The 15276-nt window shown below is 49.2% G+C and overlaps 1 protein-coding gene across 4 annotated transcripts; it reads right to left on the reverse strand.

The window, feature by feature from the left end:
- Nucleotides 1-1604: 1604 nt before the first annotated feature.
- On the reverse strand, nt 1605-14035 carry LOC111090942. Of its 4 annotated transcripts, none has more exons than XR_005373363.1 (7): nt 13468-14035; nt 12284-13007; nt 10929-11061; nt 10094-10143; nt 9086-9239; nt 8611-8695; nt 1605-7319 (listed from the first exon to the last, which is right to left on the reverse strand). XR_005373363.1 is itself a non-coding variant. In XM_038563036.1 (2 exons), the coding sequence occupies exons 1-2, from the start codon at nt 13728-13730 to the stop codon at nt 12329-12331; spliced, it is 942 nt and encodes a 313-aa protein (XP_038418964.1). In that variant the 5' UTR covers nt 13731-14035; the 3' UTR covers nt 11980-12328. The 4 variants fall into 4 exon arrangements, 1 of the variants encoding a protein (XP_038418964.1); XR_005373364.1 differs by lacking the exon at nt 1605-7319 and having other exon boundaries at nt 8246-8695; nt 12284-12332; nt 12767-13007; XR_005373362.1 differs by lacking the exon at nt 1605-7319 and having other exon boundaries at nt 8246-8695.
- Nucleotides 14036-15276: the final 1241 nt, after the last annotated feature.

Raw genomic sequence — 15276 nt, forward strand, 5'->3', positions numbered from 1 at the left:
AGCAATGAGCTGTTCCCTGGAGGGCTACTGGCTTCCCCAAGGGCAAGAGTTGAGTTTAAAAAAAAAAAGTGCAGGTTAAAAGGTAAGCAGACACTGGCAGCCTGGACTGTCATGGCAAAATTAGAAAGGGACAGTGGGCATAAGAGGTGGGAGTGGAGAGGAGCTCGGCAGTCGATAATGGGGGAATGGAGGTGACCATGGAGGTGGTGGGACTAATCCTGGGACTCGTGCTAAACTTCATTGTTGCTGCAATAAAGCGAAAGGAAATAGACCTACATCCATCTGGGCTACCGTTATTTACTGGCTCTGAGTCAGGCTGTGTGCTAAGAAGTGGGGACAGCAAGCAGGGAGTCAACTGCAGTCCTCCACTCTACCAGCTGAGCTATCGAAGGGATGAGGACAGAACCCAGATCGGGAAAGACGAATCTACTGGCTTGCGTGGCACTCACAACTATCAAGGTGAGGGACAAGAACGGAAAACAAGGAAGCAGACTGACTCATCAACTCAGACACTGACAGGTGTAGTGCATGAAAGAAGCTAGGGGATGGGCAGGGGCTGGCGAACTTCCCACTGAGGGTCAGATGGTAGTTTCAGCTCTGCAGGCCACCTGGTCCCTGTTGCTACTTCTTGTAGGTAGTACTCAACCCTGCAGCCGCAACACGAAGGCAGCCACAGGCAGTATGTAAATGAGTGTGAACAGATCTGACCTTCTGACCATAGTTTGCCAAGCCCTGGGTTAGGGCAAGCAGGAGGAGTGGGAGGGATGTTAGCAAAGCTCCCTGGGGACCTGAATAAAAATAATAATAATAAAAAGGACCAATCATGGGTGGTCTGGGAGAAAAGCAGTCCAGATATGACAATGAGCACTTGCAAATGCCCAGAGGTAAAGGACGTAGCATGTTCCAGGAACAGAATGAAGGCCAGTGCGTCTGGAAAGTATTAAACCGGGGCCAAAGAAGTACGAGGTGATGTCACCAAGGTAGGATGCCACTTAGTCTGGAGTTTTTCCCAGTATGACAGGAAGCCATTGGAGGGTTTTAAGCAAAGTGATGATCAGAAACGTCTGTTTCTTGTCAGAGAGAAGAAAGAGAATAGTAATTCCTTATCCAGAGAGCAGCTGGACAATGTTTAGTGCATGGCGGTAGGTATTACCTGCCTGTGTATTGGCTGGTGGCGGCACTGTGCCTCCAAAAGCCATCAAGTTCAGGAATGGATTTGCGGAATATAAAAATTAATGAAAGGGAATAAGGGGAAAGGAGAGAAAATGAGTGAAAATATCAGTGAGGGTGACAAAACATGAGAGACACCTGACTCTGGGAAACGAACAACAGGTAGTGAGAAGGGAGGTGCATGTGGGGTTGGGGTGACTGGGTGACGGGCACTGAGGGGGGCACTTGGTGGGATGAGCACTGGGTGTTATGCTGTATGTTGGAAAATTGAACTCCAATGGGAAAAAAAAAAAAGTTCAGGAATGGATGGGGGAGCATCGAAGCCAGCGAGCACCTCTCCTGTATTTTATTTTATTTTATTTTATTTTATTTTATTTTATTTTATTTTATTTTATTTTATTTTATTTTATTTTATTTTATTATTTCTCTCCTGTATTTTAGAGACCAGTGAACTGAAACCCAGAGAGGTTAAGTGCTTTGCCCAAGATCACCCAGTAAGTCAGCAGCAGAGCAGGCCAGGAACCCTAAAGAGAGAGAATGTCGGCAGAGAAGCTTGGCCCGATAACAAAGCATTCATTGTGGGAAGGGCAGGATGATTCTGGATCCAGTATGGTGATGTCACTTGGCTATATTAGTGAGCCCAACCCCATACGGGCCTAATGGAAGATCTCTGGGGAGAGATAAGCTATGAGAAAAACCCGAGCAGCAAGGGTTGCCAGGTGTCATGGAGTCGCGTGGTGGTCTCGAGCGCACGGACGTGGCCTTGGGCATGCTCGTTCTTCTGGCCCCCGTGGGCTGAAGAATCACGGATGTGGGACTCCAGTGGAAGAGGCCAGAAGTGGACAAGGGGACAGTAACAGGCACCAACTGGGAGTGACAAGGGCTTGTTTATGAGAGCCTTTCATAAAACCCCGAGAGAGCTCAGAAATACTTTAGTGACACTCCGAGAAGGGCTGACGTGTGTGGTAGCAGGTGAGACCAGTGGGACGTGATCTATTGCTGTCAAGTGCATCCCATTGTTGCCACCCTGTCCGGTGCGCTCTCAGGAAGCATGCGTCACGTTGCAAATTCAGCTGAGAATATTTGCACCCGTATCCTTGTGCATTCAGCAAATATACTGGAATCACCTCAAGTATCTATCTATTGCCTCTTCCCAAACCCTGGTTTCTCTGGGAGCTAGTACACATGGTGCTAGAGCCCCCAGACCTGTGCTAGAAGCAAGCTTTGGCAACCTCGCAACCCCGTTGGGCGGGACAGGACTATGACAGACAGAAGGGTCCTATGTTTCGTGAGGAATAGGGCAGGGCTGGGCAGCAGGAGGGCCATGCCCGGGGTCTTGAAGTCAGTCCTCAGGAGATGGGGCTCCCCTACAAACAGGGCCGCAAGGTCCCACCGGGGTAAGACCCGCCGGCCTGCCAGCCAGGGTAGCTTTCCTATTATCCCCAGACGAGGGCCCCGAGTTCCGCCCCTTGCATGGCAAAGCTAACTTGCTATTTTTAGGGGGGAAAACTGCAGTGAAATGTACTTTCCAATTTTAGGGCTCCTGCCCGGGCTCTATTCCTAGTGACCAACTGAAAAAATACCTCTCATTCTGCATGTACATATTTGAAAACTGGCCAGTGGTTTCAGAGTCCACTCCCTGGAGAGAGTTTGCAAGAGAGAATCAGTTCCAAACAACAACAGGCCCCTGCTTCCAGGAGAATGTCAGCCCGTAGTTTTGCACAGAGGACGCTAACCTTCATGGCGCCAACGTTACTACCTTCAGCCACAGGGAAATTGGAATCTGTGTTTTGCTTCTCGGGGAGATCCAGCTACGGCCTTGGGGCTTTCTGCTAATGAAGCTGACGCAACTGTAGAATGCATACGTAGGAAAAGTCAGAGCTCCGAGAAGAATGCCAGGCCTGTTGTGACTTTCTTCCAGTAGGTTCCATGTCCAGGAGGAATCACGGACCATGACAGAGGAGGCCCTTGATGCTTTCCTGAAAACAACACTGAACAGAAGATGTGCTGCATGGGCCCCAATTGCCTCTACTCGAGAGGGTGCCTGGGAAGGGGTGGATGGGAGGGAGCCACAGAAGCCAACATCGACTGGAACGTCAGATGATCTTCACAGCGGGACCGGGGCGGGCAAGGGAAGTCAGCTCTGTGGGCCCAATAGGACAGTTACATAGCTGGCGTTACTCAAAACATTTCAAATGTGCTTCCATTTTTAGGAGATGGAATCTGGGCCCTCCTTCAGGGGCTGATGACTCATCTTTAACCGAAGGTATACTTACTTAATGAGGCTGGGCAATGCCTCTGGAAGGGCCCAGGGCCTGGCTTCTCAAACTGGAGAACCTGTTCCCTGGGACTATGTGGACAATGACAGGGACACGAAGTTTAGGAAAACAGACCATATGTTTCTGGAACATTCTTTTCACTTGCAGACCGGTAGCTAAAAAATAACGTTACGGTATATAATGTATCAGTGAGGCCCATTGATGCCCATTTCCAGTGTTTCTCTATTGGGAAAATGTCCTGTACTGCGAGTCCTGCTGGAATTCACTCTTCCGTCTTCCCTTGTAGTGAGGCTGCTGGTCACGTCATAGGCCGTGCACTCACACAAGACTCCGCAGAAAGCCATCCAGGGAAGGGGGCCTTGAGGAATCCACGTTTGGGCAGCAAGGGGGGCAGAGGCATCCTTTTCCACGTGCGGTAGTTCTGGATCTTTGGTGTCATCCCCAGTGGGATCAGAGAGAGAAGCCCCATCTGGAATGAGCTACGGTGTTTGCGTTCAAGGCTGATGCCAATGGGGATTCACTGGGGCAGCCCCTGCCAGGTGGTTTGGACAGGTTTCCTGTGCGTGGAGGCCATGACTTTCTGATTCGCCTTCAAAATCCACAGTTGCCCTGATGTCTCATTGTGTCTGAATTAGCAGAAACGGGCTCTGCTGTTTTCAACCAAGAATGGGAACAGCCACACGTGGATGGATCATGGAGCCAAGTGCCATGTCCACCATCCAAATGCCAATGAAATTTCAACTTGTATTGAGCACTTTAAGCTAAGTCCTTTTTATTCTTCTTGGCTGGTAGGGACATTTTGGTGGAAATGTCTTGAATATCCCTAGCCTAAGGTAAAGTATGGGGATGGAGGGAGAAAAAAGGAAATAAATGAGAGGTGGGAAAGAGGCAACATAGAGGGAAAAGGAGGCACAGGAAGACAAATAAGTGGAAGAAATATTTGTGTACATACTTGCCCGCCTTAAAAAGGTGGAGACATAATTATCTCGTGTGTTCCTCCCGTCAACCTTGTGGCAGTCCCCATCCTGCAGATATGGAAGTGGAGGCTACGCAGGGAGGCTATGGGACCTGCCCAAGCATATGCAGGTGGATGGCAGTGTTGAAGCAGAGACTTGCCCGTCAAGTCCCGCTCTACCACACGTTGGGTCAGGTGCTCTGTTTCCTTATCTTGTTTTCCCCAACAGTAGAAGAAACAGCAGCCCAGAGAGTAAGAACCAGAAGGCCTCCTTCCTACCTCCCTCTCCCAGGGTCTTTCTCTCTAAAGCTTGTCCCCCAACACCCTCTCCACGCCAGGTGACCAGGTCATTGCGGCCCAGGGAGGCAGTCTGGCAGGCGTGGCTCTGCTCAGGCGCTGTGGCTTCAGTGTTGGAATCCCGCTCTGGGCAGCAGGCACTGTCCTCGGAGAGTGTAAACAGTCCCTGGCCAGAGGCCCTGTGGCTTCCAGGGTGCTGTTGCCTTTGGCTGGAACAGGAGCTCTGTGTCTTCTTCCCCTGCTGTCCCTCTCTCTAGGCAGTGTCACAGGGCCTGGGCCTCACACACACACATGGCTTTGTCTGGCACAACACATGCCCGAAGAGCCCTGAAAATGGGAACTGAGCTGCTGAGAGACAGCATCTCCTTTTGGAAACCTGTGCACTGCTCCGTGGCCTGTGTTGGCAGGACGGCTTGAGGCGAGGCTGAGAAGAGGGGAGACCCGAGCCCACTGAGTGCCTGTGCCCACAGCTTCTGGCCGCATGGGGCTGGAGCCCAATACCACTTGTGAGTGGGGCTGCAGGAGATACCCCAAAAGAGTCCAGAACTTAATTGCTAATAATTATGGCTATCATTTGTTGAGTACTTAGCACAGCCATTCTGTTGAGTACTTCCCATACTCATTCTATCTAAACAAAAACCCTGAGAATAAGTACTGTTGTAATCCCTGTTTTTCAGACAAAAAATGGGTTAAGGCATTTACCCGAAGTCCCACCATTAGAGAATGGCATACCAGAGATTTGAGGCAGGTCTTACAGACTATGAGAGCCATACGTACTTAATAAGTACTCAGCCTTTTGAGTTCTAGGTGGCTCACAAAACAAACAGATCTTTAGGAACAGTGAATTTAGTAGTGACTCTAAAATTTTTGTCTCCCCTACAGTTGTTTAAGGATTGTGCGTCCAAATCCAGGCTGAGCTCCTCAGTTGAGCTCCTGAGGACTCATCCATGGTGTTCCTTAGATGCCCACCGGGAACTCCACCTGGCACTCTCCTGTTCCCACAGCCTGCTAAGGCTGTCAAGAGATTAACCATGTTCATACTGAGTAGATACAAGAAACTGGACTGGTGGGATTTTCTTTATTTTATAGCCCATATGATGCTGAGTATGGGCTGGTAACATTTCAGTGCTTATTTTCAAGGCTGGGTTATGGTCTCAGACATCCTCAAGCCCTTTATCCCTCTGCCAGAGGGAGATGGAGTGATTTTTGTCCCTGTGCATAGGTTTCTACTCCATACTCCACTCCACCTCACCCCTATTTTGGGGATTACATCTCTGACTTGCAGAGGAGGAGCAGAAATAGGTAAGAGAGAAAATATCATGCCCCTTTGTCATATAAGAAGAATGCTAACTCAGACCCACCTTCCTCAGTGTCCGTTCAGCCCCTGTCTCCCTGCTAAGGTAGGAACAGGTTGTGGCAGATGGATTTTACATATACTACATGCAGGAGGCCTACATGGGTCTTGGGTCTACAATTAAATGCTGCTATGGAGCCAGGACAGAAAACTCAACCATCAGGATAACGAATACGTGGCCAGAGCTGACATTGCTAGTCAATCACAGCACTCCTCGGAATCAGGAGGTGACCTCTCAAATGCTCAAGAGATGCTCTCAGCAGCCATTACAAATCAACCAGAGTGCACGAGATAAGGCCTAGTTTTAAACATAAACCAGCCTGTGTGCTCCTTACAGGGAGAGATCCTACCTTATGGATGTTTTCATCTCCCTTCAGTGTAACCCAGTTCAGATTGGTAAAGTCTGAGTAGCCCTCAGTGCTTGTAGAATGCATAAAAGAATGAAATCGTGAATTAAGGTAGTTTTTAGACAGATGCGACTTAGTCTTCTTCTGGGTACTCGATCTTTGACGGAGGTCTTCTGGATACCAAACTTGTGCCTTGTTCACATAGATCCTCTCTTGCTACTTGAGCTCTACAATTTTCCTCAAGGAGCCCAAAGCTGAGGAGCTTGTGCATCAGTGTCCTAGAGAGCCGTTAGTGAAATAATCCTTTGCCTGTACCTTTCCTGTACCCTCTACCATAAAAGTCAAACAAGAGTCCATTGAGCTGTAGCCAGAAGACCCATTAGAATAATAGACACCAGGGTGGATTTTCTCAGCTTCTGATGACTAAATCTTTGTTCCCAGGCCAAGCTTCTCTGCTTGACTTGTTCTTCCCTTGGGATGACTTCTCTCCTAGGAGGCACCCCATGCAAATAACCTTTTAACAGACCTGCCCTATCAGTTCCTCAGAGTTTCCTAGTCATGACTAAATTCCAGCAGTGGACGCAGTGTATACCTAATCTCTTCCTCTTCCTCTTTAGCCCAGAGATCAGACGTGGCAGTTAGTTACTGCTACATAACAAACCACTCCCAGATCTAGTAGCTTAAAATAACAACCATTCCTTGCTTCTCACAAGTCTACAGGTCAGCTGGATGCTTCTACTGGTCTGGATTAGGCTTGGCTGATGTTGGCTAGGCTCACTCACGTGCCTATGGTTAGTTTGTTAGGTAACTGGGGGATAACTGGTCTAGGATGGCCTTGATGGGATGACTTGGCTCTCTTCCATGTGTTTCTGACTTACTTCCAGCAGATGAGCTTGGGCATGTTCTCATGATGAGGGCTAGGGTTAAAGAGGGAAAGCAGAAATAAATCCGTGCTTTTCAAGCCTCTGTTGGGGTCAAAGTTGATTATATAACTAAACAAAGAGTCAGTGTGAGAGTACACTAGTAAAGGGGAGATATGGAGAGGCATGAAAATGGGCATGAATGCAATCAGTCCCACTGCACCATGTTAGAGGATGTAGTCTTCACCAGTGGGAAACATTTGAAACAGTGCCTGGATGTGATCCTGACTCCCTCGCATGATGGGAAAGGTTTCAAATCAATGATAGTCATACTTCAGATGAATGTCTTAGGATCAAAAGCCTCAACTGAAATGCTCTCTGGTGTTGAGCAGGCTTTGACCCTGGTTGGTCTGCTAGGCTTTCCTCAAGGACCTCAGAAGATGAAGCAAAAAGGAAGGACTTCCCTGGAGAATCAAAGCTGGTTTGAGGGTCCCCAGCCACTTCCCCTTTGTGTCCTGAAATTACTTTATATTCACAATGACACAGACAACCAGCTTCTTGTCACTCTCCATCTCTGGCTCTTGTACCAAGCCGGGCTTCCTTCCACTTGCTTAGATTTCTACAGCAGCTGTCATCATCTGGTGATTTGGATGTAGTAGGTGTCAAAAGTGGGAGTGAGGATTCATTTTTGGGGCTTCCAGAAGCTCATTTCCTATCTGGTTCCAGTGGCCACTCTTTAGCCAAAGCAAGTTCTCAATCTCAATAGTGAAAGCATTCAGGAAGCTCAGAATGATTATGCCTTTCTGAAAGTTTAACTCCCTTCACTCCCATCCTGGACCAGCTGAGCCCTATTGCAGATTTCTTTTTTTTAAATTTTTATTTATTTATGATAGTCACAGAGAGAGAGAGAGAGAGAGAGAGAGAGAGAGAGAGAGAGAGGCAGAGATATAGGCAGAGGGAGAAGCAGGCTCCATGCACCGGGAGCCCAATGTGGGATTCGATCCCGGGTCTCCAGGATCGTGCCCTGGGCCAAAGGCAGGCGCCAAACCGCTGGCCACCCAGGGATCCCTGCAGATTTGATCATTCTCATGGGCTAGACTAAAATGCCCTACAAGGATTATTGCATGCATCAAGGTTGCAAACTGGCAACTACCTTTTGGGGAATCATCTCAACTGGAGAGATCTGAAAAAAGCAGTTCTTTTGCAAGTTTTTCACTCTTCGGTGAGGTCCCTCCTTTAGGAATGAGCAGCAGGATTTTAAAGTCTTCTCCTTCAGTGAGCAGATACATGAAAAGCCCCTATTTCTTATATCCTGACCCTTAAAAAAATCTGAAGCAATTCCAATCACCTTTCTCATTAATCTTGGATGTCAATCCCCCACCCTTTTCTTTGCAACACTCTGGGTAATCACTCCAATTGATCAGAGATGGCACCTGAAATGATAAAGATTTATCATATTGAATAAGGATGGACCAAAGATTCTAAGGTAGAAATGAGTAAAATGGCTTATTGTTATGGGTTGAATTGTATCCCCTAAAAATTTATAGGTTGAAGTCCTAGCCCTCAGAATGCAACTTTATTTGAAAATAAGCTTTTTGCAAATACAACTAGTTAAGATGAGATCATACTGAAGTATATGACCTAATCCAATTAGACTAGTATCATATAAAAAGAGAAATTTGCACATACAGGCACCCAGGAAAACCATTTGAACATGAAGACAGAGCTGTATAAGCCAAGGGAGGTCAAAGATGGCCAGCAAACCACCAGAAACAAGAGAAGAGGCCTGGAACAGGTTATCACAGCCGTCAGAAGGAACCAACCTGCCAACACCTTGATCTCAGACTTCTGGCCTCTAGAACTGTGAGACAACATATTTCTGTTGCTTTGGTGCTCAGTTTGTGGTCGCTTGCCATGGCAGCCCTAGAAAATCCACACATGGGTCAAAGAGAATCTTGTCTATGGAGCAGATTATTTCTAGAAAGTTCAAAGAGAGAGGCAATTTTAAAACAGAAAGGTAACTTGGAAACCAAATAGACAACCTCTTTCCCCGCAGCCACAAACCTATTTACAAATAAAGAAACCCAAGCCCAGAGAAGTCATGGGGTTTACCTACAACCACTGAGTCAGCTAATCAGAGCTGCGAATTAAGGTTAAGTCTTTTGACTGTCACCTCCCTGCGCCCAACTTCAGTGCGAATTTTGTTTTGCCATTTGCTTACGTGCACACCTCCTCTAATTTACCATGACACCTGGAAGGGAAGGACTGTATTCATGGACTATAGCATGGTGCCTCACTTGTAGCAACAAATAACATTGGTTACTTATAGCTAATTATTTCCAGGGTCTTCCACAGGATAATCTTCCTGTGGACCCCAGAAATGGTGCTTTTCCAAAAGCAATAGCGATTTTGGAGAGAGAACAGGAAGCAAGGTTCTCTAAGTGTCAGGCTGTGGACAGCAAGTCCCAATGGCCTGCGAGTGATCAAGCCCTGTCCTCAGTCAGCCTGAGCCAACAGCCTTCTGCTGACAACACGGTGCTCAGGGTGGAGCAAGCCACGGAGAGGCCTGCCAGGCGCCCAGAAGATCCTGGCCGGCTCCCTTCTGCAGCTACAAATTTATGTCTCCTCCCCGGCTGATATTCTTCTATCTTTGAGGCAGGAGCCCTCTTATTTATCTCTACACCCTCCACGTTGCCCACAGCCTAGGGGTGGACTCGACCATGGCAGATTCCCAGGGAGCGTGTGTCGGCTTGGACAGACCGTCTATGCAGCCGCCTAGCTGTCGAGCACAAGAGGAAAACTTACAAGGTGTTATTTTGCTAAAAATATACCTCTGAGGGCAATCTTGTGCCTTGTTATTTGTAACTCTTCCTTTCCAAAGCTAGAAGAGAGTTGAAAGAAATCATCATCAAAATGCCACTTTTCAACACTTAAAATGTCTGCCCAAGTTTAGAGAACAAAGCTTCAGCCAGTCCAGTCTCCCCAGGAAAATCTCACACGTGGCACACGTATGATGTAAATTGTGCACTGTGCTCGGTTTTCCACAATAAACAAGAGCTTAGGATGTGGAACTCGTTTTATACGTGTAGTAAGATCAGGTTCGTGATTATATTAATGTATTACAAATAGCAAATATATTAAAGGCACTTATGACCTCATAGGACTCACATTTCACTTTCACAATCCGTTTCGGTATTCTTATGGTTTAAATGGGTTCTGGGGAACAGAATATAATTTGCTATAATTGAACTGGCAGGAAGTCAGGATGGGCTTTATTTATGACAGCTATTCAAGACCTGCTCAGACTGTGTGCAACAGGCAGTCGCTGGAGTGTGTCTGGTCTGGCTCCAGAATTGTAGGGCTCAGGAGCACCGTGGACATGCAGCAGGGAAGTCAAGGATCTCTCCTCCCCACTGCCTGTCACCCCAACCCGTCGTGCCCTCCAGGAGGTTTCAACCTCCAGCACACTCCAGGGACACAGACAGGGGTAGGTGAGAGGACCCCACCAGGTTGAATACACCATGGCACCGCCAGCCCACAGCACTGCCACACTCTTCCCCAAGGTGCCATGGGGTCATCCCTCCCTGCATCTGCCCCTAGGTCTCCTACTGGGAGCAGAAGGGAGAATGGGGTCTCCTGCCCACTGGTAAGACCTGGTAAGCCGACCTGGGTGAGAGAGGCCACAGTCATGGAATGGGGGTGGGGAAGGGCAAGTCAGGCGAGGTCTGGGTCACTAGGGGCTGGAGTTGGGCTGCTGGACCACCAGTGAGCTGAGCTCCATTGTCCCATCACACTTCACCTATGAACACAAATTCAGAGATAAAAATTAAGAAATGCAAGACCGCAGCAATGTCTCGGGTTAAAGTCAAGCCAGGGCCCTTGAGCATGAGTCTCAGACAACTGCCCCAGTTGCTTGCCCAGGAATCCAGCCCCACCTGGCACATTTGCTTCGGGGCTTTCTTTTCCATATGGGCTTTACTAGATGTATCGGTCCCACGTTTAGCACGTACCGTTTCGCTCAATGCCACATAAGAGCTTGGCCAAACTAGCTTGTAGGATCTTTGGGAGTCATCCCTACCCTGGTTTCTCCCGAAGCACATAGAACGATGTTTTGGACACACGAGGCACTCACAAACACCACAAAAGTCATTTAAGTCCCAAACTGGTGTGCTGAGAGTTCAAATATCCCGTTAAATTACAGTTTTCATCAGGGCCACGTGGCCCTCCTGCCTGCCCACGGATTCCCACACAGCGTCTGAGTTAGAAAGGGCAGAAGGGGCAATCTCAAGGCACGATGCGGGAAGGGGGGCGGTTCTGAGAAAGATATTGGGTGCTGGCCCCGAGCCTCGGCGCGCTGATATACGTGCACCATAAAGCAATGTTGGGTCTTCAGGGAGAATTAGATAATGATGTGCCCTGGAAACCATAAGAAAAATGGAGACACGCCTTAAATGTTGTGGTTAAAAGCTGGAAACCACAACCTCTCAGCTCCTTACCACTGAGACTTCTTAATAACAAAATCCCTTCCTGACTCTGAGCATAATTGCCTGGAAGAGGGAGCAGGAGATGAGGTCCTTCGGCCTGCAAGGCTCAGAGGCCTGTTGGGCTGACTCACTGGCTCCCTGCTGCTTGAGGCCTCCCTGCCAAAGGGCTGCTGGGAGGAGAGTCACGAAGCCCGAGGATGGAAATAGCCCTGCTCGCTGGGGGAAAGAGGATCTTGGCGCGCTCTCTTCCCGTCCTCTTCCAAATACCGACGGAGCATTTTTGCACCTCGGCCAGTTGCCATGGAGAGCGTGTGGGGAACACATGTAAATACTCGGCATGGCTGAGACACGCTGAGGTCCTCCGGGCAGGGGGTTCCTCTTCCCCTTGGCCCTTCTCTAGCCGGCCGAGAGCTGCAGTCCGCAGCCACATCAGTAGGCCCCGTGGTTTCAGGCCTCAGACTCGGGCAGCTCGTTTTTAAGGAACCCGGCTGCTGGGAGGGACTGGGAAACACCCCACATCTAGACCATGAGACCTACGCTTGCAAGGCTGTCCCGCCGCCTGCTTTGCTCCAGTCCGTCTTCTCATCTGTAAAGTAGGGAAAAGAAAGGCCTTACCATGGGGGGAGAGGATGAGGAGAAAGGACGCATGCTTTGCAAAGACGGAGGTGCGCCGGGCGGCAGTCTTACGGCCCAGCTGGGCACCCCAAGCCTTGTCCCATCCAACCCTGTTATTGGGGGCTGGCCCCTGGACGGGGTGGCGTTCCTTCCTGGAGTTTGCACCTTGTCGTGCTGAAGGCAGGGCGACCGACAGCAGCAGCCCAGGCCCCAGGGCTTGGCCCGGGCCTCTCTCCTTCCACCTCCCGGGGTGACCAAGGCCCTCCTGCAGCCTGCCCCCCCAGGACAGCAGAATCGCTCAGCCACCAATCTCTTCTGACCCTTGAAGAAAACCAGGTGTCTTCTTATAACACAAATACCCGCCGCCCAAGGCTTTGAGAAGCCCACAAATCCAGCAGCAAGAACCTCTTCCTCAGGGGGCTCCTGAGGCCGGAGTGCCCGTGTGGGCAAGCACTGGTGGGGATTCCCAAGGGAGCCCCTCGGAGGCCAGCTCCTTGTGTGGCTCCTTTGGGGGTGTGGGAGGGGCGGCCGGGCCCAGATCAGGGTGTTGTCCTCGACGACTGACTGTCTGCTGCCACCCACGCTCTGGAGAGCTTCTTTCTCACCAGAATGTTCCTTTGTAGCTCCCTGACAACCCGACTCGATGCTGTGGTGACGAGAGGAAACAGTGCAAACCGGTCACCAGCGGGGAGGGGCTGGGTGGGCCCAGGCCTGCGGGGCCCCCCGTGGTGCCCACTCCCCGCTCCAGGGGCCTGGGGTCACGACCACTCAGCTAGCACATCACAGCCCCCAGGGGCAGCAGCCTGGCCCCGGCTCCCTGCGTCACACAGGCAGGTGGTGGGGCGAGGCTGGGACCCCCTGCCTGGGGCCCAGGCCTCCCTATCCAGATGTGCAGTCTGCTGAGGCCAGGAGCTCACCACACACTTCAGGGGAAGAACGGGGGGGGGGGGCAGGGAGCAGGGAGGTGAGGAGGGAGGGAAAATGAACAGGACCTGGGGGGGAAGGGAGACCAGCTAGGCCCAGGGCATCCCACACTCCCTTCCCCTGACACCCTACACCCCAAATCTCCCATCTGGAAGGAAATAAGACAGGCAGTCCTGACTTACGATGGCTTGACTTCATGATTTTTTGACCTCACGAGGGTGTGACAATGACACACTTTCAGTAGAAACCGTACTTGGAATTCTGAATTTTGATCTTTGCCTGGGCTGGTGATACACAGTGTGATCCTCTCCGGTGACGCTGGGCAGGGCAGCGAGCCCCAGCGCCCGGTCAGCCACGCGATCACCAGGGTCAGCGATGATACGATTGCAGCGATGAAATTATAGTTTGCATAATAAAATGACAGTGATAAAATTACAACGGCCATTCCGCTTCTCACTTTCAGCAGAGTATTTATAAATTACATATGACAGTCAACACTGTATTCTAAAACGGGCTTTGTGTTACGCGGTTTTGCCCAACTGTAGGCAAAGGTACGTGTTCTGAACACGTTTAAGGTAGGCTAGGCTAAGCTGTGGTGTTCGGTAGGTTGGGGTGTTACGTGCTTTTTAGACTTAACGATATTTTCAATTTGTGATGGGTTTATTAGGACATATGTGATCTATAATGTAAATACATATATAAATTATATTATATATAATAATATATAATAATATATATATATATATATATATCAGAATTTCCATGAAGTTGAGAAAGGAAGAATAATAGCATCTTGCAGGGTTTTTTGTTGTTGTTTACAACAGGAAACAACAGGAAAGGAAAGGAAAGAGAAAGAGAATTACAATATGAGACATCGAGAGAGGGAAGACATGATAGTAACAAGTAGGAGCAAGCTGAGACCTCATTCATTCAATTAGTAAATAGTGTAGGAGCATTTGCCATATACCAGGCCCTGTTTTAGGCATCGGGGATCCAGCAGTAAACAAAATAGACAGGCACTCTGCCCTCATGGAGCTCACATTTAAATGAGAGAAGCAGGAAATAAGAATGACAGATTTATTTTTTAAAATGACAAAATTACAAAAAAAAATTCCGAGTAAGTAAAATACATTGTGCACACACATACGCAAAAAGCAGAGGGAAAGTAGAAGAGATTTGCAAGCTTTGCTACGTATCCTAGTATAATATAAGCAGAGGGTCCTCGCTGCCAGAGGGGCAGCTGAATGAAGTCCTGACAGATAAAGATGTGAGCTGGGCTGGTTATCGGGAAAGAATATTCGAGACCAACAGGAGGCGGCTGCAAGAAGGGAAGGGGAGGTGTGGAGGAGAGAGGGTGGGGCCGCAGTGTGAAGAGTCAGTTCCAGGAGGGAAGGGATTTGCGCTTTCCGGGTGAGTTAAATGGGGAGATATGGGAGGGTCTCACGTAGAGAAGGGGCGCGAGGTGACTTCTGTGGAAGGGCCGCAGGGGCTGTCTCACGGAGAACAGCCTGGGGACTGAAGGCCGCAGATACTCTGAGTTCGAAGTCTGCTCTCCCTTTGTCAAGGAGGAGAACTGGAAAGTGCTTAAGAGGTCACAGACAGGAACACCACCCTACCTCGCTCCTATGTGATCAGAAGGGCTGAGAAACTGGAAATGAGATACTTTGGGTGTGATTCAGTGCTAATTGACGGTGTTCACACACAACCTGAAATCATCTTGGCTCTCACCGGTGGTTTATCTCCCGTCCCTTGGAAAGTGTGATGCAGAGGGCAGCCAAACATTCACCATGCAGGAATCCGTAATTTATCCGGTCCACGGAGGTTCTCTGCGGGAAGTTGCTGTTCAGCTACGACATAGGGGACGCTCAGCCTGACCTCTCCTTAACTCTGTCACCGGGGCTAAAATTCAAAATATTAAATATTTTGTGAAATACTAAAATTCAAAATATAAAATATTCTATTCAAGTGCAAGGCAGTCACCAATTGATTCA

This window comes from Canis lupus, chromosome 18, assembly GCF_011100685.1.
Source record: "Canis lupus familiaris isolate Mischka breed German Shepherd chromosome 18, alternate assembly UU_Cfam_GSD_1.0, whole genome shotgun sequence".
NCBI classification, from domain to species: Eukaryota; Metazoa; Chordata; class Mammalia; order Carnivora; family Canidae; genus Canis; species Canis lupus.

Excerpts from the sequence above, each read along its gene's own strand:
- LOC111090942 (XM_038563036.1), bottom strand. The coding sequence starts at position 13,730 with ATGGCCGTTGTAATTTTATCACTGTCATTTTATTATGCAAACTATAAT. Across the intron at positions 13,008-13,467 it reads AATCATGAAGTCAAGCCATC|CATCGAGTCGGGTTGTCAGG; the intron begins GTAAGTCAGGAC and ends TCGTCACCACAG.